Genomic DNA, 26801 nt, shown 5'->3' with positions numbered 1-26801 from the left:
AGAAATCACTATATTCAATTCAGTCAATACATCTTTAAATTGTTCAACCAATTCTTTTGTTTAATTTGTTCTATATTTGTATTACCCTCTGAAATTTAAAACGGTACGGCTCTGAAACATCAATGGACAAAGATGAAAGATGTCTGTCCGACCAAAGGAAGTTGACTGACCACATTAAATTTGAGATTTAAATAAGCTAAACAAAACGTATCGTATTCTCAGCTGATAACAGAAAACATCACACAAACACAAAGAAACCAATGTGTCCACCGTCCAGAGTTTAGTGCTTCTTTTCTTTTATTCTTAGCTAACGTAGTGTACTGTCTGCTCAAATAGGTGCCATTATGAATTATTGTTTGTTTTTATTGTTCCTGTTCCTAGCAATTTTTTGTGGTAGTCAAGGTAGGTTATAAATTTAATAATTAGATAATAGTAAAGGTGTTGATATTAGATATCAAACATTTATAATAGAATATAGGACATAGAACATGCTTTACATGCTTTAGTTTAGGGCAACGAACCAGTGGCGTACTGATAGATCAGCGGGCCCTGGTTCCAGGTGGGATGCGGGCCCAACATTTAATATAAATCATCATAATATATCATAAAAGCTCAAGCTAATTTATAGTCCATTTACTCACGGTTTTTGCTGTAAATTTTGAAGAACTGCTCGGATTAAGATGGGCACACACATGGCTAACATGTCAAACAAAAAAAAAATGATACCTATTGTGCCGATATGCGCTTCTGCCGTAGGTGTGTTTTACCCCTTCTCGGGAGAAAACATGTGTTCAAGGTAAGCCCGGAATTGGATAAACTGACTAATTCTAAACAACCTGTAAGTTCTATGGAGTTTTTTCACTAAGTCAATACTTTTCGAATTATTTGTGAGTGAATATGTTCATTTTTCAAAAAAATCACGTTTCGAGACGGTTTTTCGCAAATACATCAAAAAGTAAGTAGGTATGTTATCGAAAAAAAATATTCTTAGTAAAAATATAGCTTATAAAAAAAAGTGAAAAACATGGTGTATATACGAAGTCTTTAAACCCAGTAGGTCATGAAATGTAGGTTCTTATTCGTCAAATTCAAAATCGAATATTTCAACGTGAAATAATCAAAAATGAATCAATTTTCGAGAAAAAGTCATCACAACTTTTTTAAGTTGTTTAAAAAAGCTATATTTTTGTCATTTATTAGTTTCTAGCATCAATATTAACTATGTAACGCTCAAAATAAAGTTGGACATTTTTTTTGGTAAATAAATCGTAAAAATCACCCCCTAATTAGCATCCCAAATCAAATTAATCGTTACCGCTTCACAAGTTACTTGACTTATGTGTTGCTTATAAGATCTGTAAGTTTTACTGCTTCAAAGTGCTCATTTTTAAAAACAATTTAGTTTTAAATTAAAAAAATTTTATAATTGATTTTTTTTCAAAATAACTTATTAATTATTGGTGATACCAAAAATCTCAACTAGCATAAAAAATATAAACTTTGCTATTGTGAATATTTTGGACTTTTTGTTTTCCTGAAGACAAACATTGGTTATAAGATATGTCTGTTCAAATTTTGCATAGACTTTTGATTAGTGACTCGTTTAAGCCCATTTGACTACATCCTTTTCAGAAATAGGCACTTTGAACCAACGAATCTTACATATCTTATAAAAAATAAGTAAAGTAATTTAATCCGCAAACTTCCGCAAAAATTGTGTGATGTATTTGATTTAAAATGAATTCAAGAATTTTTTGTAATTGGGCAACAATGTCAACTTAGATCTTTAACGCAGATAATGACGTGCAACGGTAAGTAAATTAGACGGACTGTATACGATTATTTAAAATATAAAGATAGCCTTTTACTTCTGGGTAAAAGTCCGGTCAAGAAATTTTATATACCTAATTATACATTTTATTAATATTATACATCTACAATGTTGCCACATTTACAATTATTTTTTTGTGAGTGCTTTTTTAATGAGTGCAAGTGTGAAAAAATATGTTCGAAATACCTAACCTAATCGTAACTAATATACATACACATAACAACTGATGAAACAAAATATTTATTTTTGTACAAAATTATATTTTTATATTTATATTTCTTTTCAAACATTTTGCAAGGGCTATCTTTTTTGTCAATATGGCAACATTGGTAGAAAAGTGACATGACGTTCAAGACAGTACAATCAAAACAAAGGAAATATTTGAAAATTTATGTTAAAACAGGAAATATTTAAATTAAAATTGTAGAAAAAATATGGGTAGTGGGTAGTTCTGTTACACTTAACAGTTTATACACTAAGTGAGCAACGATATAGGTCTATAATTTTTTACGTCAAAGGGCCTAGCCGGGTAAGATGATGAAAACTGCCCCCAACTCGATTCGAATTCCATATAGGTCACCGTTTAGCATATTTAGTGAAACTCACTTTCTAAAATTTTTAGCCCCCTAGGTGGTCGTGTGACCCACCTAGAGCCTAATTAGGCTTTTTATGTTTTTATTTTTTATCTCAGCCGCACCGAGAACTAACGAAAAACTTTACATAAAAAAAGTTGTAAGCTTTAAAAAGTTCTGTCCGACAAAATTTTGTTTTTAATTTTTGGCGGGAAATTTAAATTTTAGAACCATTTTAAAATTTTAAATGGGTATAAAAAAATAACTAAGACATTCGTTTTCACGAAAAAAATATATAACGTTTATTTTTGCATAATGTTTCACCCAGAATTTTTTCAAATTTTTAAAATTGGTGAAACGCACCTTTAAAAATAAAAAAACGCATTTTTCGTTTTTTTTTTTCGTTTTTTAATACAATTGTATACATGTTTTTCAAAAAAGGTAACACCGTCACTAGAGTAGGTAAAAAACTGAAAAATAGTTGGGGTTTGCTTAATAAAAATTTTTTGTAATGCCATCCATTTCCAAGATACAGGGCGTTGAAGAAAACAAAATTTTACACATTTTTTATGATTTTACCGAAACTACTGGCAACATTGTAATACAATTTGGCTAGTTTTAAGAGGTAGTTGTTGTGCATTTTTTGACATACAATTAAGAATTTTATATTTATCATTTTCGCGCATAGGGATAATGGTCTGAACTTTTTAAACAAAAAAGATAGTACGCCACTGACTTATTTCAAATTAACAATCGTTTTTTAATTCCTCCTTCAATTCGCTACAAACAATCTGTCTTCCTATTTTAAAAATTTGAAAAAATTCAGGGCGAAACATTATGCAAAAATACACGTTATATATTTTTTTTCGTGAAAACGAATGTCTAATGCCCGGTTGCACCAACAGATCTTAAGCTTAAGTCGAGAATATCATAAGAATTAATATAATATAATTATAATATATTACAGTAAGAATACCATAATATAATAATAGATATAATTGATAATAACGTAAGAATCTAAAATTTAGGTGCAACGTTAGTGATACTCAAGGAGGCCCTATCTATAAGTAGAGCTTAGCTAAGCTGGAGCTTAAGATCTGTTGGTGCAACCAGGCATTAGTTATTTTTTTATACTCCTTTAAAATTTTAAGATTGTTCTAAAATTTAAATTTCCCGCCAAAAATCTAGTTTTTCGCTAGTTCTCGATCCGGCTGAGATAAAAATAAATACATAAAAAGCCTAATTAGGCTCTAGGTGGGTCACATGACCACCTAGGGGGCTAACATTTCAGAAAATGAGTTTCACTATATATGCTAAACGGTGACTTATATGGAATTCGAATCGAGTTGGTATTAGGGTGAAACTTCAAAGGCGGCATTAGGGTGAGATCAAGTAAAACAGGTAAACCGCGCAGTCGACGTTGGCAAACCGCCTGCATATAACAAGCCCTTAGGGGATTTTCCTCTTATGAAAACATCAATTAAAAAGCAGCTCTGTTAGTATTGGAATCCTCTTGCGTCATCATCGGTTTATCTAATATTATTAATAGATCTGTTGTTTACATGTATTCCAAACAATATTTTCAATTGATTTTAAACTTACTTTTCTTATTTAAATTATATTTAAGATATTCAATTAATTATTAATTTCTTGATGATAGTATGCAACATTGTCGTATCAAATTCTTTTCCCACTCGCAGCTTTAGAGATGAATTAGAATATAGCTAAAAGTTAATATTAAGGTTAATCTTCTTTTTAGTGGACAGCATAGAAGGATGAAGCTGAATATGCAGTATATGAATATAACTACAATATAAATAAAAATAAAGAAACTTAAGTTTAGAGGGTAGAAATCATTTTTATCAGTTGCGCACATTGACAATTTCTTTTTTACGTCAATATTTTCTTATTCCTATATTTTTGCTTCTTATGTTTCCATGAAAATTGTTTTACAAACAATAAAAAAAATCTTAATATGTATAACATTTAAGAGCGTAGGCGCAAAATTTCGGGCTAATGTTTTTTAAATGCATTAATTTTTTTCAAATCCTAAGAAAGCTAATTAGTATTTTTGAAAAATTTAAACTCAGAATGAAAGATTACCTACATTATTCTACAATCTATCTACATTGTTTATTTTAATAAGTTAGAGGGGTGAAAAAAATATAGAAATTTGATTATGATTTTTAATTTCAAATATCTCAATCAGTAATCTTTCATTGTAATCATCATCTCATTCATCTCAATGTAATCTTTCATTCTGCGTTTAAATTTTTGAAAAATATTTATTAGTTTTTTCAGGATTCGAATAAAATAAATGTATTTAAAAAGCATTGGCCCGAAATGTTACGCCCATGCTCTTAAAAAACATTTTGTATCGATTCAAGTAAAAGATATTTTAATAGCAATATTATTGCATTGCTAATAGTGTATAGACATAGTTTCAAAAGATATGCATCAATTAAAATTATCTTTGCTCATTTTCATAGGTGATTTTTCCTTGAAGAGATTAACGGATTCCGCTAATTTTAAACTAAAACTTTTCATTTATAAATTCGCAAAGTCTGTTCGTTCGTGCGTCGCCGCTCCTGCAATATTTAGAGGCCACCCAGCGATGGACCCCCATGTAATTTTGTCTTCTAAATACAAATCTCAAAACGGCATTTCGCTATCTCTAACCATCTTCGAGATATCCGACCTCAAAATCGTCATTGTGACGTCACAAGCCTTCTTTAAGTATCTATTTTCTTCCGACATAGAAACGTCAACTCAACTTGTTTTCGTTTGACGCAAATAAACGTCAACATAAAATTGAAATGTTAAATAAATAAATAAATTTTATGTATTAATGTTAATGTAATGTCAAGTTACAGTTCACTATTTTAAACGAAAACTTTGTTTATTTTGTATTTATTTATTTTTTCAATAAAATAGTTTAAATATTAATTTTCTGGCAAATATTTATATAAATAAATATAAATAATATGGTAGGTATATCCGCTTCAACATCACATTCGGCTATAAACGCCTGTAGTCGTAATCATCACTGCCTACCCGAGACGCTTGTTTTATTTGAGCTGCCTACTCAATAATATTATGTAGTTTATTATATTTATGTATTATTATATATAACGTGTCTAGTTAAGTTGGACACATATTATGGGAAAATTTTTGAAGGGATTCTTCTTTTGGCGCGGTTGAGAGTAAAATTTCATAAATCTGCGTGCATGCGCACACAGACAATATGGCGTTTAGTTGCTAATCTTTCAAGATAGGTATGTATGTATATAGCGGCGACTAGCGGCTGACCCGCACTTCACTTCGCCGTGAGGTACGAGAGTTCAAGCCCAGCCCAGGCCATCGGAAAACAAAAAGGCTAAATATGAATCTGGCGCTTAGACCTGAATATGCGGGCATCTGATCGACCTATGTACGGCAAGGGATAAGGGCTTGCGGCTCGGTGATACTCCCCCATAGATCCCTACCGAAGGGCGTTGACGCCTAAGAACGGTGTATATACATGTATGTATATTATGTATCAGCGCAAATAAGTCATTAAAAGGATATTAGTGTTTTTAGTAAATGTATTCTTTATTATAATTTTCGGATTTGTCTTTCTCTGTAGTAAGATAATACAATATTATGTAGGTATAACATTTTTATACGTCTATTTGTCACCGTGTTGTGTAATTATATCCGAAACTTACATCTAACTTCAAGTGGCTCGCTGGCGTAGTTGGTAGAGCGGTGGGTCAGAGAACGGAAGCACACGGAAGGTCGCGGGTTCTAATCCTGGACGATTCATATATTTTTTTAATTTTTGGTTGTTTTAATAAAAAAATTTTGAAAGTGATAGATAAGATAGTTAGTTTAATATTTAAATGAAATACAAATACCCTGTTAAGTATATTTACTTCGTTGAAATTATATAATAGAAGAATAACTTTTTACGTGCGTACAAAGTACACACACATTCTTTTTTTATTTTTAATTTTACGAAAAAAGGTATTCTTCATAAAAAGTTCTGTATGGTCTTAAACCGAATATTTAACCATCAGATATGAAATCTATATTATACGAGGTATGTCAAAAATATGAAGGCCGATCAAGATTAAAGTATCTTTATTTTTCAAAATATTGAAAAGTGTTATTATAAAAAGTTGTTTGGAGTTAAAAACTACGTTCTAATATATGCAATTACTTGTACATCCTTCTAATGAAAAAAAAATATTTGAAAATTTTTCTCAAGTTACGGATACCAACATCATTTTCATTTATAACTCTTTTATTATTAATTTTACGAAGAAAAGTTATTCTTTATAAAAAGGTCTGCATGGTCTAAAATCTAAGATGCAATCATCACTCGAGAGTAGAGTACCTTTATATTTCACAATATTAATATGTACTAAACAACTTTTCATAATATAAATTTTCCATATTATAAATTTAAATACGTAAATAAACAAAGTTTTAATTATGATAATGCTCGCATTTTCAGCTTGTTTTTTTTTTATTATTTTAGATTTTTGTATCACCAACTGTATAAATACCAAAGAAAAATCTAAAATAATAAAAAAAAATAGCGGAATCCGTTAATCTGTTCATGAAAACATCAACTATGAAAATGAGCATAATTTTAGATGCATAACTTTTAAAACTATGTGTATTAAATTGTAGGTATATGTACATATAAAAAAAAATTGAAATTTTTTAATTTAGTTTCAGGTCGGTCATACTATGTACTGAGTAGCAGCGAATCCAATGATTTGGAAACAGAAATTTCAAATAGGATAAACCTGTTCGAAGATCCCAAACATGTTTTGTACAAAATAGGAGATGACGTCATTTTCAGCGAATTAAAGGATGTTGAAACCAGCCCACCAACAACGCCTAGAACAACTTCAACTACACATCCTTATACGACGACAGCTACTACTACAACAACGACTTACCCAACTACAACTACACCAACAACGCCTTACACAACTTCAACTACAACACCCTATACGACTACAGCTACACTACCACTACAACAACGAGTTACCCAACTACAACTACACCACCAACGACTTACCCAACTACAACTACACCACCCTATACGACTACAGCTACCACTACAACAACGACTTACCCAACTCCAACTACACCACCAACGACTTCAACAACTTCAACTACAACATCGCCTACAACTCGCCATACAACTACAACAACGCCAAGACCTGGACCACCAAATATTATAATTAAAAATTGCATCAAATGTATATTTTTAAATATAAATATGTAATTTGAATCTTTTGTAATGGTAGAAAATGGTAAAATAGTAAAAATTAAGCTTGTATTTGAATAACTAAATGACCTGGTAAAGTAATACCGTGCAAAAGAAAGCATTTTTATGTAAATTAAGAGATAAACCGTTTGTTTTAAATAAAATTACTTGAATATTTCTTATTAGTTCAGTCATGTAAAAAGAATTATGGAGCAGAAACTACCAAGAATTGCGCTAGAAGGAAAGTCAGCTGGCAAGCGTCCACCGGTGAGACCACCAAAAAGATGAAGAGATAGCTGGCAGTCTACCTCTCAAGAAATTCTTCGACATCGGAATTAACAGATCGACAGATCTACAACAAGTATAAGAAGAATAATTATTTTTTTAAGAAGCAAATATATAATCACCATCATATCGCTGATAAGAGAAGCAAAGGACAGAAGACTAATAACCAATAAAAATAAACCAAAATACAAAAGTTCAAGAGATGGTGTAAACAGACTAACCCCGATAAAAATAGGTCAACATAAATTTTAGAGGGTCGATTACTTTAACTACTTGGGGTATCATACTATTGGTTTAGACATATATGTATAAAGAAAAGAAGAAAAAGCACTAATTTGGAAGGGAGCAACAAATGAAATCCAGTAATAAACAGACCTAGAGGAAGATCTAAAATTGGACGGAAAGATCAACTAATGGCGGATATAAAATATGGAAATTACAAACTCGAGAGAAAATACTTCTACTACTACTTCTTCTTTTGTCTTACTTTTTAATTGCTTCCATTAATAGTGACACTCCCGAACTGCCCTAACATATTAATTGCATGCATTTGTTTTTCTTCTTTTTCTTTAACTCTCAACATTAAGTTTCTTACAACAAAACTTTAAGGTTTCAGTGGAATCTTTTTGTCATACAGCATACCATTCGCTTTCTTCCATTCTATGCAGTGGCGTGCTGGCCATATAAATGAATCGGTGCAATCACCGAGAGGCCGCGGCCTCTTGAGGCCGGTCAAATAGGTTTTCACAAAAAATTTTATGTAACAAAAAAATATTTTTTTAATTTCTAATCGGATGTTAATTTTGCTAATAATATTAATAAAACATTTAAAAAAAATCAAATTTTTTTGATTGTGAAATACAGTTTAAGTAAATGAGTAAGACTCTATAGTCTATATACATAAATAGATTGCTACAGATAATATAAAATCTAAGTATATTTATGGTTTTCTTCAAACATGTATGTACTCTGCAGAATTAAAAAATGGAAAAACGTCTTGCTCATTTTTGACCGAATTATTGAAAGTATTGAAAAACGATTTGATCAAGACAAATCAAATCGTTTTATGATGATATAAGCACTCTACATCCTATAAATTTTGATACAATAAAAAATGGTATACCTTTGATGGCATTTAAATCATTTACTGACCAATTAAGAAAGTTTTATCCTATCATATCTGCGATTGAAATTAGAGAAGAACTCATGGATTTTCCTGATAAATGGATTGTACCTATTACAATAGGATTTTGCAAAATACTTAGATTATACAAGATGGAGTTAATGATGAATATGTTCAGCCTACAGAAAATATGAAGGATGATATTATTAATCCAAGTGATAAAAAACATGAAATGACAAATGACAATGTTGATATCGTGAAAACCTCATCTCCGTGTGGTAAGTACTGAAAAGTGTAAATATTGTATAGCTTGCTGTTACGCTGTTTGTTTTGCATAAGTACAACTTACATATATCAGTGCGTGCTTATCCAAATTTAAATAGTATAATATAAAGCATTTATTAACTCTTTCAGTGACACAAGTATCTTGCGAAAAAAGCTTCTCAACATTGAAATACATAAAAAATCGGTTAAGAAGTACTTTAACACAAGATCACTTTTATGCTAATGGCTATGGAAAAAGAAGCTTTGTATGAGCTTAAAAATGATGAAATAATCGACGAATTTGCTCAAAAATCTATTTTAATGCGGAGATTATTGATCGAGAGTTAAGTAATTATTTTATAAAATAATTGCAAAAGAATTTTTTGATTATTGCGTTGTATTAACATTTTAAATATGGTTAAATTAAAGTGTTTGCACTGTACTTGTATTTATACACTCTTGTTTAATTGATTTACTAAAATATAACTTAATACATAATTAAAAAATTCTCAATTTTATTTTACTTGTACCTTAATTACATCAAATTCATATTATATTGATTTAGGAAATTATGGTTTCTGCCTTACTGCATACAATATTGTCATACATGTCAATTATTATTTGTAAGATTTATTATTCTTAAATGAAAATATTCCGACGAATATCAGGGAAAAGTCTGTTGGATAGGGAGAGAAGCGAAAACATAAGAAGATCATGCAATATAGAAGACATAAATGGATGGGTGACAAAACGGAAACAGGAGTGGAACGAACACATTAGTAGAATGGCAGAGGATAGGATAGTACGAATAGCACGAGATAAGTCACCAAATGGACGAAGAAGTAATGGCAGACCAAGAAAAGGATGGTGCGATAATTTAATCAATTTAGTAGGCTAATATTGAAGAAGAAACAGGCTTTAAAGCCTACATACAAGAAGGAAGAAGAAGAAGAAGAAGAAAAATATAGCAAATTAAGAAAAAAATCATGGAATTCAAAGTTTTATCAAAAATGAATAACCATTTTCAATTTCGTTGCAAAACGAAAATACAGCCGAACCATATTCCAGTCCAATCAGAGAGTGCTGCAAGCACCTCTACCGGTTTCGAAACTTATTAGTCTCTCATCAGGAGGCACATATGCTGCTCTCCCCGATCCAACCAAAACAAACCCCAGCGTGCAGTCCCGGATTGCAACGCACGAAATGGTATAAATGCCCTAGCGGCAACTGCTAGCAAAAAGACTAAGTTTTCACTCTAATGGCATATGAAACAACATAATGCTATTCTACATCCCACCAGAATGAAAACAATGGGAACCTTCTCTGGTTACACCTCCGAGGCTTCTACAATTTGCAAGCCATGCTGAGACTAAGGAAGATGAGGGAATTCTACAATTTACAATTCACGTTCCATCTGCTCAGCGCGGTAAAGTTCCAACAAGAATGATTCCCTTCATACTCCACACAGAGTAAATGTAAATCAAAAATGAATAACCATTCTCGTTGGAACTTTACCGCGCTGAGCAGATGGTACGTGAATTGTAAATTGTAGAATTCCCTCATCTTCCTTAGTCTCAGCATCCGTATGGCTTGCAAATTGTAGAAGCATCGGAGGTGTAACCAGAGAAAGTTCCCATTGTTTTCATTCTGGTGGGATGTAGAATAGAGTGAAAACTTAGTCTTTTTTTTCAAAGTTTTATGTTTGAATCAAAAATAATTGATATTTTTTGTTTTTTTTTTAATACCGAATAAAACATCCTGATAATAGAAGGTAAAATGAGGATGGGAGGCCGCTTTTCTATACAATCACCGGGCCGCTTGAAAAGTTCCAGCACGCCACTGATTCTATGGATCTCGTTCTAACTCTACTTTATGTATCTCCATCTATTTTTGCATTATCCTGTAATACCGATTCTAGTTATTAAAATTTTTTGCTTTTCAGAATCATTTTATTATTAGGGACCTACCACATAACTTCTAAAAACTGAATTACACACAGAATTCCAAACTGATTATCGGACCTTTATTTATATAATGTGACCAAATATTTTTACGGCCCTGTAGTTAGTGTATCGTTGAACATCTCATTTATATAAAAAGATAATAATACACTGCTTCACTATTTATCTTGCATTTATCTCTCTACCATAATTCTATTAAACAAACCTGACAGCTAACTGATTCCTAACTCTACCAACAGTTCACGAGGAATATCATTTAGTGCAATTGTTGTTCATTTTTTTATTTGTTTAAAGTGCTTTAGCAACTTCCTCGTTTATCATTTGGGAAGTAATGGTAAACACTGCTATCTGAAACCAAATACTTTACTCAAAATATTGCTTACACTGTCCAACAAGATGCCTAGGGCTTCTACTAAATCTTTCTGTCACTGGACGATTTTCCAATACGATGTCCTATATTTTTCTAACAATTTCTGGTGTTGTTGCTGTTTTTGGACGCCCTTGACGGGTATCGTCTTTAGGGCTTGTAGAACCTCGTTTAAATTCAACATCCCATCTTTCTACCATACTAATTTAATGCCAAAAAATATCAGTATGCACTTTCAAGGTTTATTCATAAATTTCCTTTGCTTTTAAACCTTCCGAATTTCAAAGTTTTTGATCGTTTTAAACGATCTACCCGAACAACTCAATAAAAAAAATAGAAGAAGAACTAACTGACCCAATTGATGTTGGCAATTGGATAAGACAGGGAGATTCTCTGAGTCCTCTATTGTTTGATCGAAATAAAAAAGTAAGAAATAAAAAAGGATGCCAAATGCAACTTAAAGTAATCTGTTATGCAGACGATGCAATACTAATATCTCAAAGTGAAGATGATTTACAACGTATGCTGATGCTGCACCAATTTAATATAACCGCCAGACAATTAAACATGTTAATTTCTCCAAAAAGACCAAATGCATGGTTACAACAGCAAATCCGATAAGATGTAAATTGGAGCTGGAGGGTCAGATAATAGAACAAGTGATAGACTTTAAATATCTTCTAGACATCACACTATCTAGCTACGAAAAGTTTGAAACTGAAGTGGAAGATCAAGTGAATAAAACCAAAAGAGCCGCAGGTTGCCTGAATAAAACAATATGAAGAAATAAAAATATCGAAAAAGAAATAAAAGGCAAAATTTACAAATTATTTGTCAGACCAATAGGTAATGAAATACATGGCAGAGACACGACCTAACACAGAGAGGACAAAAAGAACGCTAAAAACAGCAGACATAAAAACCTTTCGAAAAATCGATGGTAAGACACTATATAACAGGGCCAGAGGGGCAGATATACGATGGAGATGCAAGGTGAACAACGTTAATCACTAGGTAAGAAACAGAAGAATAGAATGGTACGACCACATCAGCCGAATGAGAACAAAAATAGAGTAGTAAGGACGGCGAGAGAAGGTTCCCAAATAGGAAGACGATCAGTGGGAAGACCACGAAAACGAAGGAATGACAACTTACTGGAGGCAAAACAGACACAGTCATATCGACACAAAAAAAAAGAAGGAGAAGAATTTCAATGGCCTGCAACTTCCTCGTTTATCGAACCGTAAAACTTATTGATTAGATTACAATGTCTCAAATATTTAATTTTTTTCTTTTTTTTTAAACAATTTAGTATTTAGACACACACCTTGTTTTTTATGTTTTCCCGAAATCGTTTCCTGAAAGTGATTTAAAGTATCTATTCTGTATCTAACATTTCTGTCTAAATAAGTAATAAATAAATATATAATTAGTATAAGTTTATATTTATATTATGTTATGAAAACAATCTGTAATTATTCTTCCTCGATCAAAACCGTATTATCAATGTTTGTTTTTGTATATCTACATCTTGTCTCAGTTTATATTTGACATGAGAGATATAGAAACGATATTATTAAAGTACCGTTCAAACAAACTTTGAGAATAGAATAAACAATAAACTAAAAGAAAGATTTTGTTGTTGATTGTCTGTTGTTGACTCTTAGGCCTGGATCCCGCGTAACAAAAAAAATTAATTAATAGCAAGCTAAAAACTTGTTAGTAACTTAACGGTGTCTAGTCGGACAAACTTTGATGTACGGGAACACTGGAACAGGGAAAGTTTTAATTGTGGAATAGTTTAAAAATTTGGAACGTCAGATTACGAAAACGTTCCATGTATTTTGTCAGACAGAACTTCCAATTGATTTGTTACCGTTTCATTACTCCGTTACTCTTATGCAAAAATCAGACTGCTATTTATCACCAATATAAATTCCTGTTATTTGACATGTTCTTCGTGTTCCACTCATTAAAATGCCCACTTGGTGATAAACACCAGTCTGATTTTTGCATGAGAGTTTAATTAAATGGTAACAAATCAATTGGAAGTTCTGTCCGACAAAATATATGGAACGTTTTCGTAGTCTGACGTTCCAAAATTTTAACCTGTTCCACAATTAAAACTTCTCCTGTTCCAGGGTACCCGTACATCAAAGTTTGCCACCGTTAAGCTATTAACAAACTTTCAGCTTGCATTAATCAACTTTTTTTTGGTGCGCAGGATCCAGGTCTATCTGATATTATTGACTAATTGGATTAGATAAGTATTACAAGAACTCAAGTTACATCGCAGTACCTACCTACTATTATAATTTAGTCTTTTAGAACCATTTATTCGTGCAGTATTGAGTAAAATACAGAATCATGTTCATTTTAGTTTTTGTCTTGATACTATCGTTTTGTAGTAGTGGAGGTAAGTTGTCAATTTATTAATAATTCTTTGTTTTTATTCTTCTTTTTCTTTGGGTGTCTTCTCCATTACTGAAGGGTGGCTATAACTACAACAAATTGTTATCTATCCTGAGCGGTTCTTAGTATTGAATGTGTGGCCATGCCTGTCCAGTCTCTTACGTTCTTCAGCCAGGAGCATTTTCTTCTTCCTGGACCTCTGCTTCCTTCCACTTTCCCTTCGATAATGGTTCGTAAACAGTTCTATCTTTCTCCTCTGTAAATATGTCCTAGTCTTTATGAAACACGTCTTTTCGCTGATCTCGACATTTTTGTAGTAATATCTGGAGGCCAAATAATGCCTCCCTCGTACCAAACCCCATACGAAATCAAAATGGATTGTCGCTCAGGTTTCTATCACATTCTCTGTATATACGTTGATGTAAAATTTTGAGTAAAATTTTCAGGAAATGACTCATCAAGCTAATAATTAATCTAAACTGTGAGCATTTATTCGTTTTATTTTTTTGGGTATGGGTATAAATGTCGATTTAAGCCAGTCCTCTGGGAAAATTCTAGTGGTAGATTCCAATTCTTTGTTAAGAAAATTATTTTTCCACCTACTTCTACCGAAAGTATACTTTTCCGGACCTGATTGTAGGGAGCAAAGTTATATTTTTCCTCCCTAGGGAGGAAAAGTAAAAGTGACGTCATGGTATTTCATTCATGAAATATAACTTATTGACTCTCTGTACAATATCTATTTTCTTTTACGTAAGTATCTATACATTTTAACGTTTATTTATAAAACGTCCTGTATTTTGCAGAATGGTAAAAAACAGTAAATTGTTATGAAGTATATTCAAATGGGAAATAAGCCACAATTTTACCTAAAAATGATTTTATTAACGTTTCGACGGCCAAGTCGGGTGTCGTTGTCAAAATACAAAATAATACTAAATAAATAAAAATGTTGTTGCTTAGTAAAAAATTCTTCTAATAATTTATTTAATCTGACTCATTTATATCGGCAATTCAGACACGTATTATACATTTTAAAGTAGACGACTTTAAAATGATATTGCCAATATTGATGAGTTGCGTTCCTGGGACGACTTTACTAAAAGATAGTTCATTCGATTACGTGAAATCAATCCCAACTCAAGAATATCCGCCACAAAAAATCATAGCATGTAATCTGTCTTTAAAAAGACAACCAAATGCAACGGTGGCACTGAAATTCTCGCGTTAGAGATTCCATAGTAAATCACGAGGGAAAACCAGGAAAAACCTCGTGATACTATCCCGACATCGTAAGTATTTGGGTTTACATTTAGTTTACTCTCAAAACTAATACCAATTTCTGACTTGATATTTTAAATTTTAAATAATACTAAAATACTAAATATGTACTAACTCGATATGTTACTGATTTACTAATTGTGGTATTTTCTTTCTATTGACTTCCTCCTTTAATATGGGTAACCACATCCTACTGCATTCTACCGAGGAATTTGCGACACAATTGGTTTCATTTAGCATAATTAGAGCCGCTTCTTCGATTTTTCTCTTTTTACTATCTGCTTCTTTTAGGACTATACTTGAATCTCTCCACTGAACTCTATGTTCATTATCATATTATATTAGGTAAAATTGTGGCTTATTTCCCATTTGAATATACTTGATTATAAAAATGCCACAAGAAAATAGCTTCAGAACAACAGTAAATTGTTATTTTGATTTAACAATGTTTACATTAATAATTTGACTTATATTTGACAGTTGACAGTTAGATTTTACCTACTTGTTAGTTATAGTTTTAATAAATTTTGTTGGTTAGTTATATACATAAATTAAGTAAAAATGAAAAAATGACTTGTTATTTGAGGAAGGTGGAAAAACCATATGTATAACATGGGAGTAAAGTGCCTTTTCCTCCCTTGAATGATTACTGCCCTCCGCTACGCGTCGGGCAGTAAACTTCATTCTCGGGAGGAAAAGTAGCACTTTCCTCCCTTGTTATACAAATAGCTATATGCAGCAACTATTATCATCATTATTCCCTCTGCTTTGATCCCTGTGTGGGGTCGATTTTCCTAATTTTTGTTTTATTATTATCATAGACATTAGTCGTTTAGTCAGTTGCAATAGATTATACACAATCCTATACAAAATTAACGGATAATTAATACAAGAGAATACTATTTTATACAATATGGAAAATATTATTTGCCTAATTAGATTTCTCCATAACTTTCTATCTTGGCTCATAACAATATCAAATTCCTTACCGACAACAATAAATGGATAAGGTCCTTGACCCTTCGCAAATAATGCCTTCTTAAGATCCACAAAACATAAATATATGCCGCTTTATAGTACTCAAATGATTAAGGCTATGGGTACATAATTCGCAAATATTTTACGTGTATCCCTACTTTTTCTGTCTTTACACGGCAAATTACGTGTAGTAAAATTCACACTGGTGTGGATATGTAAACATTACTAGAATGTCATTCTACTTGAAAATGTCATAATTAATTTAAAGAGATGGCTTTTGAATGTTCTTGGATAACTGTTATTTTTATAATTGCAAATTATTAATTCAGTTAATAAATGTGATAATTTTTTCACTAACTATGTTTTCAGTGATTGTAATAATTTATTTGTACAACAAAAACTAATAATCAATCGAGAAAAGAGGAAAAGTGTTAAAGTGATTTTTTAATAATATGTTGTTATTTTGGAACGCTTACAATTTTGAACATCTCTAACAACAAAATGCTTGGATCACAGGATATATCTGATGTATTCACTGCTTGGATCTTTCACAAATAATACACAATAAATAACTTTTTATTAAGTTCACGTCTTAAATCAATTATTTATCAAATACACTATATATCAATAATATTTAATCAATTTCTCAAAATATTCCCGATGCAATGTCAAATATTTAAAATTGTCACTGATTGTCAGTGTCTGACTGACAATATATGCTGACAATATTATATTCGGTTGAGTGCGTTGTAAGACAAAGACAGATTTGGAAAATATTACCACGGCATTGTGTTCATTTTTTTCAAATCCTGAAAAAACCAATAAATATTTTTGAAAAATTTAAACGCAGAATGAAAGACTAAATTATTACCGAGGGCCGAAAGTCCCTTAGAATAAATAAAAAGTTTATTTTGAATGATATATTTGAAATTAAAAATCACACTAAATTTTCTCTTAGTTTTTTCACCCCTGTAACTTATTAAAATAAACATTGTAGAAGTTCTCAGGGACTTTCGGCCCTCGCTAATAACGTAATCTTTCATTCTGCGTTTAAATTTTTCCAAAATACTTATTAGTTTTCTCAGGATTTGAAAAAAATGAATCCCCATTTGAATAGCATTGCAGCCGAAAATACGTTCCGATCCTCTTAATCTTAAAACTGTCTCATTAGAAATGAAGGGATTAGATGCTAAGGGCTACAAGTGATAAAATGGTTTAATTGAAAAAAACGAAGTCAAAGTTAAATTTACATAGTAAATTCTACAGCGAATTAATCACTTATGAACTTATTTTGAATTAATTTTATACGTTTTATTTATCTAATTGTAAAAGATTTTGTAAAGTTAGTATTTCTTTTCATTCAAAATATTTGAAATTTGGAAAAAACGTTCGCACTTATACCCATCTGCTTCAAATTTTGCACTTGTTTCTCTTTGCCACTTAAGTATCTCACGAATTTCTTAAATTCTTAAGCTAAAATAAAAGAAAAATTACGTAAAAATTAAACGTTTTTGTTTATGAAAAATTACTTGGTACATTTTGTGTTATTATTTCACTTATTTTGAATACTTTTTTAAAGGATTGATTTGCAAAGATACTGAAATATTCACCAAAAATAATATCCATCACCTTACTGGCAAAGGGATACAAGTGAAGTTGTACCTGTTTGCCTCAAACTGCATTTAAATATTTCGTAAGTAGTCAAAGTAGAACCTGCGATATGTCGCCACCAGTAGTTTAATTCACCTGTATCTCTTTGCGAGTAAATTTTTAGTTCATATTATCTAGTATTATTTTGTGCACTTAACTCAGTTTACAATCCCCTCAAATAGTCGAGGAAATGAAGCATTTTGGCTCACAATTTTTTCGTCCAGCATGGATTTACTTGAAATTTTCACAGAAGGTAGGGAATAGTCCAAGGATCATTTTCTATATCATGCCGATGTACGCTAAAATCTTGGGGTGGTTGTTACCCCATCTCGGGGGCGGGAATTTTTTATTACATTTTAACCATGTAAATCGATGTAAAAAGTAGTTCTAGGAAAAAAATGTTTATTACATTTTTCAAGTTATTCGCGCTTGAAAGTAACAGTTTTTCGATGAAAAAATCGACTTTTTTAGAGGGTTTTTTGAGAATACCTCCAGAAATATGCATTTAATCAAAAAAACTGTAGATATCAAAATTGTATCTTTTAGTAACGCAAATCAAATTCTTTTTCTGTAATATTTTTAAGACCAATACAAACCGAGATACGGCATGTTAAAGTTAGCTTTTCTCGTCAAATGCATAATTTGAAATATTCAAAGTAAAATAACGGAAAAACTTTGCATTTTTCGAGGAAAACTTACAAAGTCTTTTTTTAAGTATATAGTTAGCCCTTTCAAAAATAATAATACACAGTTTCTAGCCTAAAAATTAAGCGACATATGATCAAAAAAGGTCGGTACCTGCTTTTCTCTATGAAAAAATAAGTGAAAACAACCCCCTAACTACCCTCCTAATTAAAAATTGGTCTTCACCTTTCTGTCATACCTTTTCTATTTGTATTATCAATACACCCGAGAAGTTTGACCTATTTAAAATGACTAATTTTAGAAAAATTGGAGTTTAAAGCAAAATTAATTTTTTGGAATTTCCCATTTTTTACCTTTACTTCAACATATCTCCGAAAATACTGGAGATACGAAAAAAATGATTGACTACTAAATTGTAGCCTTTTTAATAGTTAAAATTCTCTTTTGCACAGATTTTCATTATAGTGAATAGTTAGTGAGATATAGCTGTTTAAAACCTCTATTTACGAGCAAACACCCCCTTATTCGAGCCCTTTAAACCCACCCTAAATAAAAACTAAGGGATCTTACGGAATTTAGTTTACACAGTCTTAGAACTCTTCAAAAATCCTACAAAGTCATTTTTGAAAAAACTTTTTATAGCCAAAAATGAAGGAGCTATGTTTATAAAACAATTTTATTTTTCGAAAAATTCGGATAGTCCGCTTATGAATAATTTTCAATGTATGTATAATACCACAAAACCGGTTCGTATACTGGAAGATGACTAAAAAACTATTTGTTTTTGTATTTGTACATATTTGTAAATTCGTATTTTTGTGTAAATAAATGTTTTTGTAATTCTTTAATTCTACTTTTTTTCTGTAAGTATAGATCTATTAAAATATCTACTTCTAAAAACTGTAATGTTATTAAGGGTGGTTTTAAGGGTTGAAATATTATAATATTATATCCTAAAGTATAAAACAATCGTTATTTAACCAATCAAAACCAAATTTTACCCATATTAAAGTTTACAATATTTTTATATAATTTTTGGGGTAGTTTACACCCCTAAAAATAATCAACGCCCTTAAGCATGATATAGAATATGAAGTACAGTGTGAGATGAACTTAATCCCAAATTTTTATGTAAATCGATGCAAGCCGAAATTATTCTTTTAGGATAAGTAAATTTTTTATATACAGCTCCAACAAGGGTGGTTTTAAGGGTTGAAATATTATGACAGTATATCTTAAAGCATAAAACAATAATTATGTAACTAATAAGAACCAAATGTTGACAATATTAAAGTTTAAAATGTTATTTTATAATTTTTTACAATTAGGGGTAGTTTTCACCCTTAAAAAATCAAAAGCGTACAACGGCTCAATATAGAAAATGAAGTAGAGGGTGTAATGAGACTAAACCCAAATTCTTGTACAAATCGATGCTGGACGAAAAAATTGCGAGGTTTTGCCATTTTTTCAGCTTCATTTCCTCGACTAAAATAATATAGCGTCAGTGCACGATATTCCCGATCTAAAGCGTTGTTGTTCCTCTGCTAATGTTATAATTTCAGTTATGTAGTATATTTATTATCATTTTGGTTTTTAATTTTTATGTTGTTTAATAAATTAATTACTCTGTAATTCTTCGGGTCCGATTTTTCTCCATTTTTCAAGAGAGGTATGTATTAAGATTATATTGATCACCGTTCTTGTAGTATTCTGTTTTGTTCTATTTATTTTTTGGGTTAGTTTTAATCAGGGCTCCCGCTACCATATGTGCAAAGTGTGCAATGCACACGGGCGTCATCCTTTAGGGGCGCCAAAACTCAGGGTTAAAAATTGAAAAAAAATTTGCAAAAAAAATAAATTTTAAAACAAAAGTTGAGATATTAAATAGGATTAGGTATAAATACACACGAAACATTTATTAAAATTAAGTGACAGCTATCTTTTGTTCTAAAGTTGTTTTGTTCTTAAAAAACGACTGACAGATCAGAATAATAAGGATATAGACTCCAATTATTTTTGTTTAATGAAATTAAAGCGTTAATTTTCATTATTCAATGATACTGACCCCTTAAGAATTTTACAATATATATTTGAAAACAATTTAATCTCCACCTTTCCAAACGTAAGCATTTCATTAAGAACTCTTTTGGCAGTGCCTATATCTGTAATACAATGTATGCTTCAAGGTAAATGCTTCAAGAAAGATTGCCTGGGCTAGCAATATTAGCGATTGAACAAGAAATTTTTGATGGTGTAAATTTTAGCGATGTAATTAATGAATTTGCAACAGCAAAAGTCTCCTAAAATATCGCTACTACAATAGCTAGTTTTTATTTTTCTATTGTACCTCTATAGCTCAGTAAATAAACGTGAAATACGGCGATACCGTTTAATTTTCAGGGTTACCACCGAATTTCATAAAAATTTGGATTTAGTCTCTACTTCCCTACCCTTCAAAGTTGGACTTGTGCCGTTGGTTACTTTGGGTTGGGGGTGAAAGTTATGACTGCTCGGGAGTGAAAAAATATAGGTTTAAAATAAGTCCGGAAATGGATAAACTGACCAATTCTAAGCAACTTTTGTTCCATAGAGTTTTGTAACTAAGTAAATCAGTACTTTTCGAGTCTTACTTGCGAATGAAAATGTTTATTTTTCAACAAAAAAAAACACGTTTTGGGTGGTTTTTCGCAAATAACTCAAAAACTAAGTATTTTTTTGAAATAAATATTGTTGTCAAAATGTAGCTTATAAAAAAACGAAAAAAATGGTAAGTATATTCATGAAGTCTATATAGACCTTATCCTGAAAATTGAAGCTCATGAAAAATACGTTCTTATTCGTCAAATTCCAAATCGAATATTTCAACGTGAAATTACTAAAAAATGAAGCACTTTTCGGGGAAAACTCATTAAAACTTATTATGACTTCTAAAGTTCAGTTTTTTGCCTTATTTCAGGCACCTACCTAAAATACCTACCTACCTTCATAAAAATATATAAATAAACATGATCTAAAATGCCTTAAGGGGCACCAAAATCCTTTTTTGCACACAGGCGCCAGTAGCCTTTACGGGGGCCCTGGTTTTAATAGTTATTTGATCAGATCTTTTTCTCCGTACTTTAGGAGTTCATTCTTCTTCTTTATGTAGCAGTTCCTTTCAGAACGTTGGTTATTATTACAGCTATTTCATTTTATTCACTGTCACCCTAAATAGCATGCTTGTCATAGAGTGCATTTGCCTGCTATCCTCCCTTGAAGAATAGAAATTTATTAGCAGGATTGTATTATTGTTAATCTTCTTCTTTACGTACTATCTCCGCCACGAAGGTTGGCAATCATCGTTGCTATTCTAACTTTTGACATTACAGCCCGAAAGAGTTCAGTTGAGCTGCATCCAAACCATTTCCTGAGGTTTCTCAGCCAGGATATTTTTCTTCTACCTATGCTGCGCCTTCCTTAAATCTTTGCCTGCATTATTAATTTTGGGAGTTCATATCTGTCACCACGTGTTATAATATGACCCAAATATTGTAGTTTTCTTATTTTGAAGGTAACCACTATCTCCCTGCTGTTCTCTATTCTTCTTAATATTTTTTCATTCTTTATTCTGCCTGTCCAGAAGATTCTTAACATTCTTTGATATGCCCACATTTCAAATGCTGCCAATCTATTGAGACATTGTTGATTAAGAGTCCACGTCTGCCAGAGTTGGGTCGGATACTGAAAAAAAGTATCCGGATACCGGATACGGATACTCAAAATGTATCCGGATACTTTTTAATAAAGTACGAATACTTTCATTTAAAAATGTATTCGGATACAAGTATCCGGATGTTTTTTTTCGGATACTTCCTAGGATACTTTGAAGGATACTTTTTTTAAGAAGGACATAAATTATTAGTATTAGAACTATGTGATGTGCATGTATTTTTAATGCAATATACAGTGTGTCCCGAAAAGATAGGTCATCAATTATACCACACATTCTGGGATCAAAAGTAGTTCAATTGAACCTAACTTACCTTAGTACAAATGTGCTCATAAAAAAAGTTACAGACCCTTGAAATTACAAAATGCACAAAATCGATTTTTTTCAATATATCGAAAACTATTAGAGATTTTTTATTGAAAATAGACATGTATCATTCTTATGGCAGGAACATCTTAAAACAAAATTATAGTGAAATTTGTCCACCCCATAAAAAAATTATGGGGATTTTGTTTCCTTAAACCACCCCAAACTTTTGTGTACGTTCCAAGTAATTCATTATTGTGGTACCATTAGTTAAACACAAAGTTTTTAAAACCTTTTTGCCTCTTTGTATTTTTTCGATAAGCCAGTTTTTATTGAGATGCGGTTTCTTTTTCAATATATTTACGTAAAAATTTTATGGGGGTTTTGTTCCTTTAAACCCCCCAAATGTTTGTGTACGTTCCAATTAAACTATTATTGTGCTACCATTAGTTAAACACAGTGTTTTTAAAACTTTTGCCTCTTAGTCTTTTTTTTTCATAAGTCACCTTTTATCGAGATATAGCTTCTTTTTCAAAATATACCTAAAAATGTAAATTATAAATAAATTTTCAGATTATTAACAGGTCTCTACAAATAGTACTTAACCATATATAAATATGTGGTGGATTCGACAAATATTCAAAATATCTCGATAAACACTGGCGTATCGAAAAAGTACTAAGAGGCAAAAAAGTTTAAAAAAAAATGTGTTTAACTAACAGTGCCACAATAGTAATTTAATTGGAACGTACACAAAAGTTTGGGGGGTTTAAGGGAACAAAACCCCCATAAAATTATTATGGGGTGCACAAATTTTACTTAATGTTTCTTTAAGATGTTGCTGCCATAAAAATGCCACATGTCCATTTACAATCAAAAATCTCTGGGAGTTTTCGATATAAAAAAAATCGATTTTCATTTTGTAACTTCATAGGGCTGTAACTTTGTTTGTGTGCACTATTGTATATAGGTAAGTGAGGTTCAATCAACCTATTTTTGACCCCAGAATCTGTGGTATAATTTATGACCAATCTTTTCGGGACACCCTGTATAATAATAAAAATACATTAAATGATGGAGAAAGAAATCAGAAAGTACTGAAAAAACTGTTAATTGCTTATGAATAATAAAACTAGAACATAAACTTGTAAAGAAACATGAAACTAAAATAAAAACGTACTAATACAGAAAGTATTCCAATTGATGACGAAGTCAGAAGTGAAGTGCCTTTGAATTTGCCTTTGTAAGTACCAATGCCTCAAAGTGTTCATCGCTTAAAGCTTTTCTTTTAAGCGTATCAATCATAGTTGCAAAAGAGAACAGTCTTTCAACTGGTGCTGACGAAGGTAAGCATGTGTTGTACTTTATTGACACCCTTTTTAAGATTGGGTATTCTTTTAAGATGTTCAAATTGGTTCTTTTGTTCTCCAAATATCTTAGCAACTCCAACTGTACTTTTGAAGTTTTATTATTGATGCTGGAACCCTGTTCATTCTGTGTATAATTAATAGTACAGCTATTGTCCACTTGCTGGTCTTGAAAATTGCTAAAATCAAAAAAGTCATCCAAATTTTGATCTCCACTTTCATCTGATTCATTGTAACTTTTTAATTCCATTTTTGTTTTGGCGACAGTTATAATGCATTAGGTATATAATGATATATTATAACGGTGACGAGTACGAAAAATGGGATTTAACATATTAGACACATCCGGATTGAAGGAATGGCAGTGTAGGCACACTACGTTAGGTGCATTATCGGCGGTCGATAAATATTTAAAAGTATCCGAATACCAAAAAAAGTATCCGGATGACGGATACTTTAAAATTTGATCACGGATACGGATACCGGATACAAAATTTAAAAAGTATCCGGATACAGCTTTCGGATACATAAAAAGTATCCGGATATTGTATCCAGATACAGAAGTATCCGGATACTACCCAGCTCTGACGTCTGCACACCATACTATTCGCGTCTCAACACACTTCTAGCCTTTTCTATTCTAACTCTGATTTCTTTGGCACAATCGTTTCTTTCATTAATATTTTCCCTAAATAGTTATAATTCTGAACTAGTACTATCGTCTTATTATTTGCGTGTAGAATGATATTTTTAGTATTTTTCTTTGATATAACTATGAATTTTGTTTTCTGTGTGTTTAATGACACACAATAGAATAGAATAGAATAGAAATATGCTTTATTGTCATGAAAAATTTAACAATTTTATAGACAAAGCTTACAAGAATCATAAATAAGAACAATAACAAATAACAAATACAATTTACTAAAATGATATAAATCGTCTATATAAATAAAAATAATGAAGAGAAACAAAAAAAAACAGTAACAATCTATTGCAAAATTTAAAAAAAATTTGACAAAATTCTTCACTTGTTGCAACAACCTTATTTAAAATTCTTTAAAGATATGTGATCGTTTCTTCTATTAGTATTGTATCATCAGTATATCTAATTTCATATACGGGTAGGCTATTTACTTTAATTCCTGCTGATTCATCTTCTAATGCTTTTTTGAATATTTCCTCTGGGTATGCATTAAACAGTGATGGCGACAAGGCACAGCTCTGTGTATCACCTCTTTTGATTTTTATTTTTTTTTATTGTTAATGATAGACAGCAAAGTTTGACTTGTTATCAATTTAATTAACTTAGTTTTAGGTCGGTCCTATTATTTGTTGGATGACAGCCAGCCTAACGATTCACAATCAGCAATTGCGATTAACATAAATTCTTCCGAGGACGAAAGCAATGTCAATATATTACACCACTTTGAGGATGATGTTTTAAGTAAATTAAAGGTTCCACCACCTCCTCCAATTACAGAAGTCTCAATTTTACCTACAGAAACACCTTCACATCCTCCTTCACCACCTATGACTACATCTACAACAACCTCTGAGCCTCCTACACCTTCATCTACAACAACTCCTGCGACTCCTACAACATCAAAGCCACAACCACCAATTATTATTAATATTAAGAATTGCATCAAATGTATATTTTATTAATTAATGTTAAATTAGTTTGTTTGTAATAAATGATATTCTGCCAAATTATGCCATCACATTATTCATTGATTTTAAATTTAAAAAAAATCAATTCTTATAATATGATAGTTTATTTAGAAACAGATCACATACTCATTAGCCTGATGAGTCACACTTAAAAAGATAATAATATATTCTAAAAATACTACATCAAAGATTATACAAAAAATCAGAATGTAACATAAATGATTTTAAAGCACGCGTTTATTCGTGTTTAATGGCGAAAAAGCGTTTAGTCGTGTTTAACATCACAAGCTAATGCAGATCCTTAAGAAACTTGATATAGACTAAAAAGACATAAGATGCATTGACAACTTGTACTGATACCAAACGGCACAATTAAAAATAGACAATTCTATATCCAAACCCATAAATACAGGGTGAGTTTTTAGTGCGGGATCGGTCGATAATTCCATTATGGTATAGAATATCGAAAAAAGTTATTTAGAAAAAATGTAGGCAATGATATTCTCTAGGCTTAAAAAATATGTCCATTTCTATAGGGTGATCAATAACTGCGTGGTACATCAAACATATAATTTTTTAAATGGGACACCCTATATATTTTTTCATACTTATATTCCTCTCATAATTCTTGTTTATATATTATAGAGTTTTGCATTACTATACAGAGTATAATAAGTTATGACCATTTTTATTTCGAAGTCCCTGTGAGATTAACACCATGTATATAAAGAAGTAATTCGTAAACAATAATTTGTTTTGCATAATAAGATTAACAATATACTGTAGTTTTTAAGTTAAGTTAAATTGAAATCATTGACAACTATTTGTATACAGGGTGAACTACAACACCAAATTACGATTTTCTTAATTTTTTTAAATGGATCACCCTATATTTTATTTTTTCAAAATTTTGTATTTGTGATACTCTTTCATTTTTATATAGTATTCCCTATACCTAAACTGATTACTTTCCGAGATATTTTAAGTTGTCTTCAAATTTCGGGAATACATTCATTTTTTCTAGTAGAAATAAGTTAGTATTGAGTGATAATTAAACAAAATTATTTTTATTCATTAAATAACTAACACAAAATATAAATCAAAACAATA

At 31.0% G+C, this 26801-nt stretch overlaps 3 protein-coding genes across 4 annotated transcripts in view; 2 read left to right on the top strand and 1 right to left on the bottom strand.

Moving 5' to 3' along the window:
• The window catches only part of LOC114324661 (KH domain-containing, RNA-binding, signal transduction-associated protein 2-like), a 1309325-nt gene that overhangs the window by 660942 nt on the left and 621582 nt on the right, over positions 1–26801 (bottom strand). The gene's annotated exons all lie outside the window — the stretch shown is intronic.
• LOC114324664 (leucine-rich repeat-containing protein AAC1) lies at positions 140–7847 on the top strand. The gene is made up of 2 exons (XM_028272528.2): positions 140–402; positions 7123–7847. The coding sequence occupies exons 1-2, from the start codon at positions 345–347 to the stop codon at positions 7641–7643; spliced, it is 579 nt and encodes a 192-aa protein (XP_028128329.1). The 5' UTR covers positions 140–344; the 3' UTR covers positions 7644–7847.
• Positions 13924–25730, top strand: LOC114324665 (fibronectin-binding protein A). 2 transcript variants are annotated; one of them, XM_028272529.2, is made up of 2 exons: positions 13924–14085; positions 25330–25730. In XM_028272529.2, the coding sequence occupies exons 1-2, from the start codon at positions 14037–14039 to the stop codon at positions 25683–25685; spliced, it is 405 nt and encodes a 134-aa protein (XP_028128330.1). In that variant the 5' UTR covers positions 13924–14036; the 3' UTR covers positions 25686–25730. The 2 variants fall into 2 exon arrangements, with proteins under 2 accessions (XP_028128330.1, XP_028128331.1); XM_028272530.2 differs by having other exon boundaries at positions 13937–14085; positions 25336–25730.

This window comes from Diabrotica virgifera, chromosome 2, assembly GCF_917563875.1.
Source record: "Diabrotica virgifera virgifera chromosome 2, PGI_DIABVI_V3a".
NCBI lineage: Eukaryota > Metazoa > Arthropoda > Insecta > Coleoptera > Chrysomelidae > Diabrotica > Diabrotica virgifera.
This window is presented reverse-complemented; position numbering and strand designations above follow the sequence as displayed.

What these genes read in the sequence shown, in the direction of transcription:
- LOC114324664 (XM_028272528.2), top strand. Translation starts at nt 345, where the DNA reads ATGAATTATTGTTTGTTTTTATTGTTCCTGTTCCTAGCAATTTTTTGT. An exon ending in AATTTTTTGTGGTAGTCAAG is followed by an intron (nt 403 to 7,122) that starts GTAGGTTATAAA and finishes TTTTTAATTTAG; the next exon opens with TTTCAGGTCGGTCATACTAT.
- LOC114324665 (XM_028272529.2), top strand. Translation starts at nt 14,037, where the DNA reads ATGTTCATTTTAGTTTTTGTCTTGATACTATCGTTTTGTAGTAGTGGA. An exon ending in ATCGTTTTGTAGTAGTGGAG is followed by an intron (nt 14,086 to 25,329) that starts GTAAGTTGTCAA and finishes TAATTAACTTAG; the next exon opens with TTTTAGGTCGGTCCTATTAT.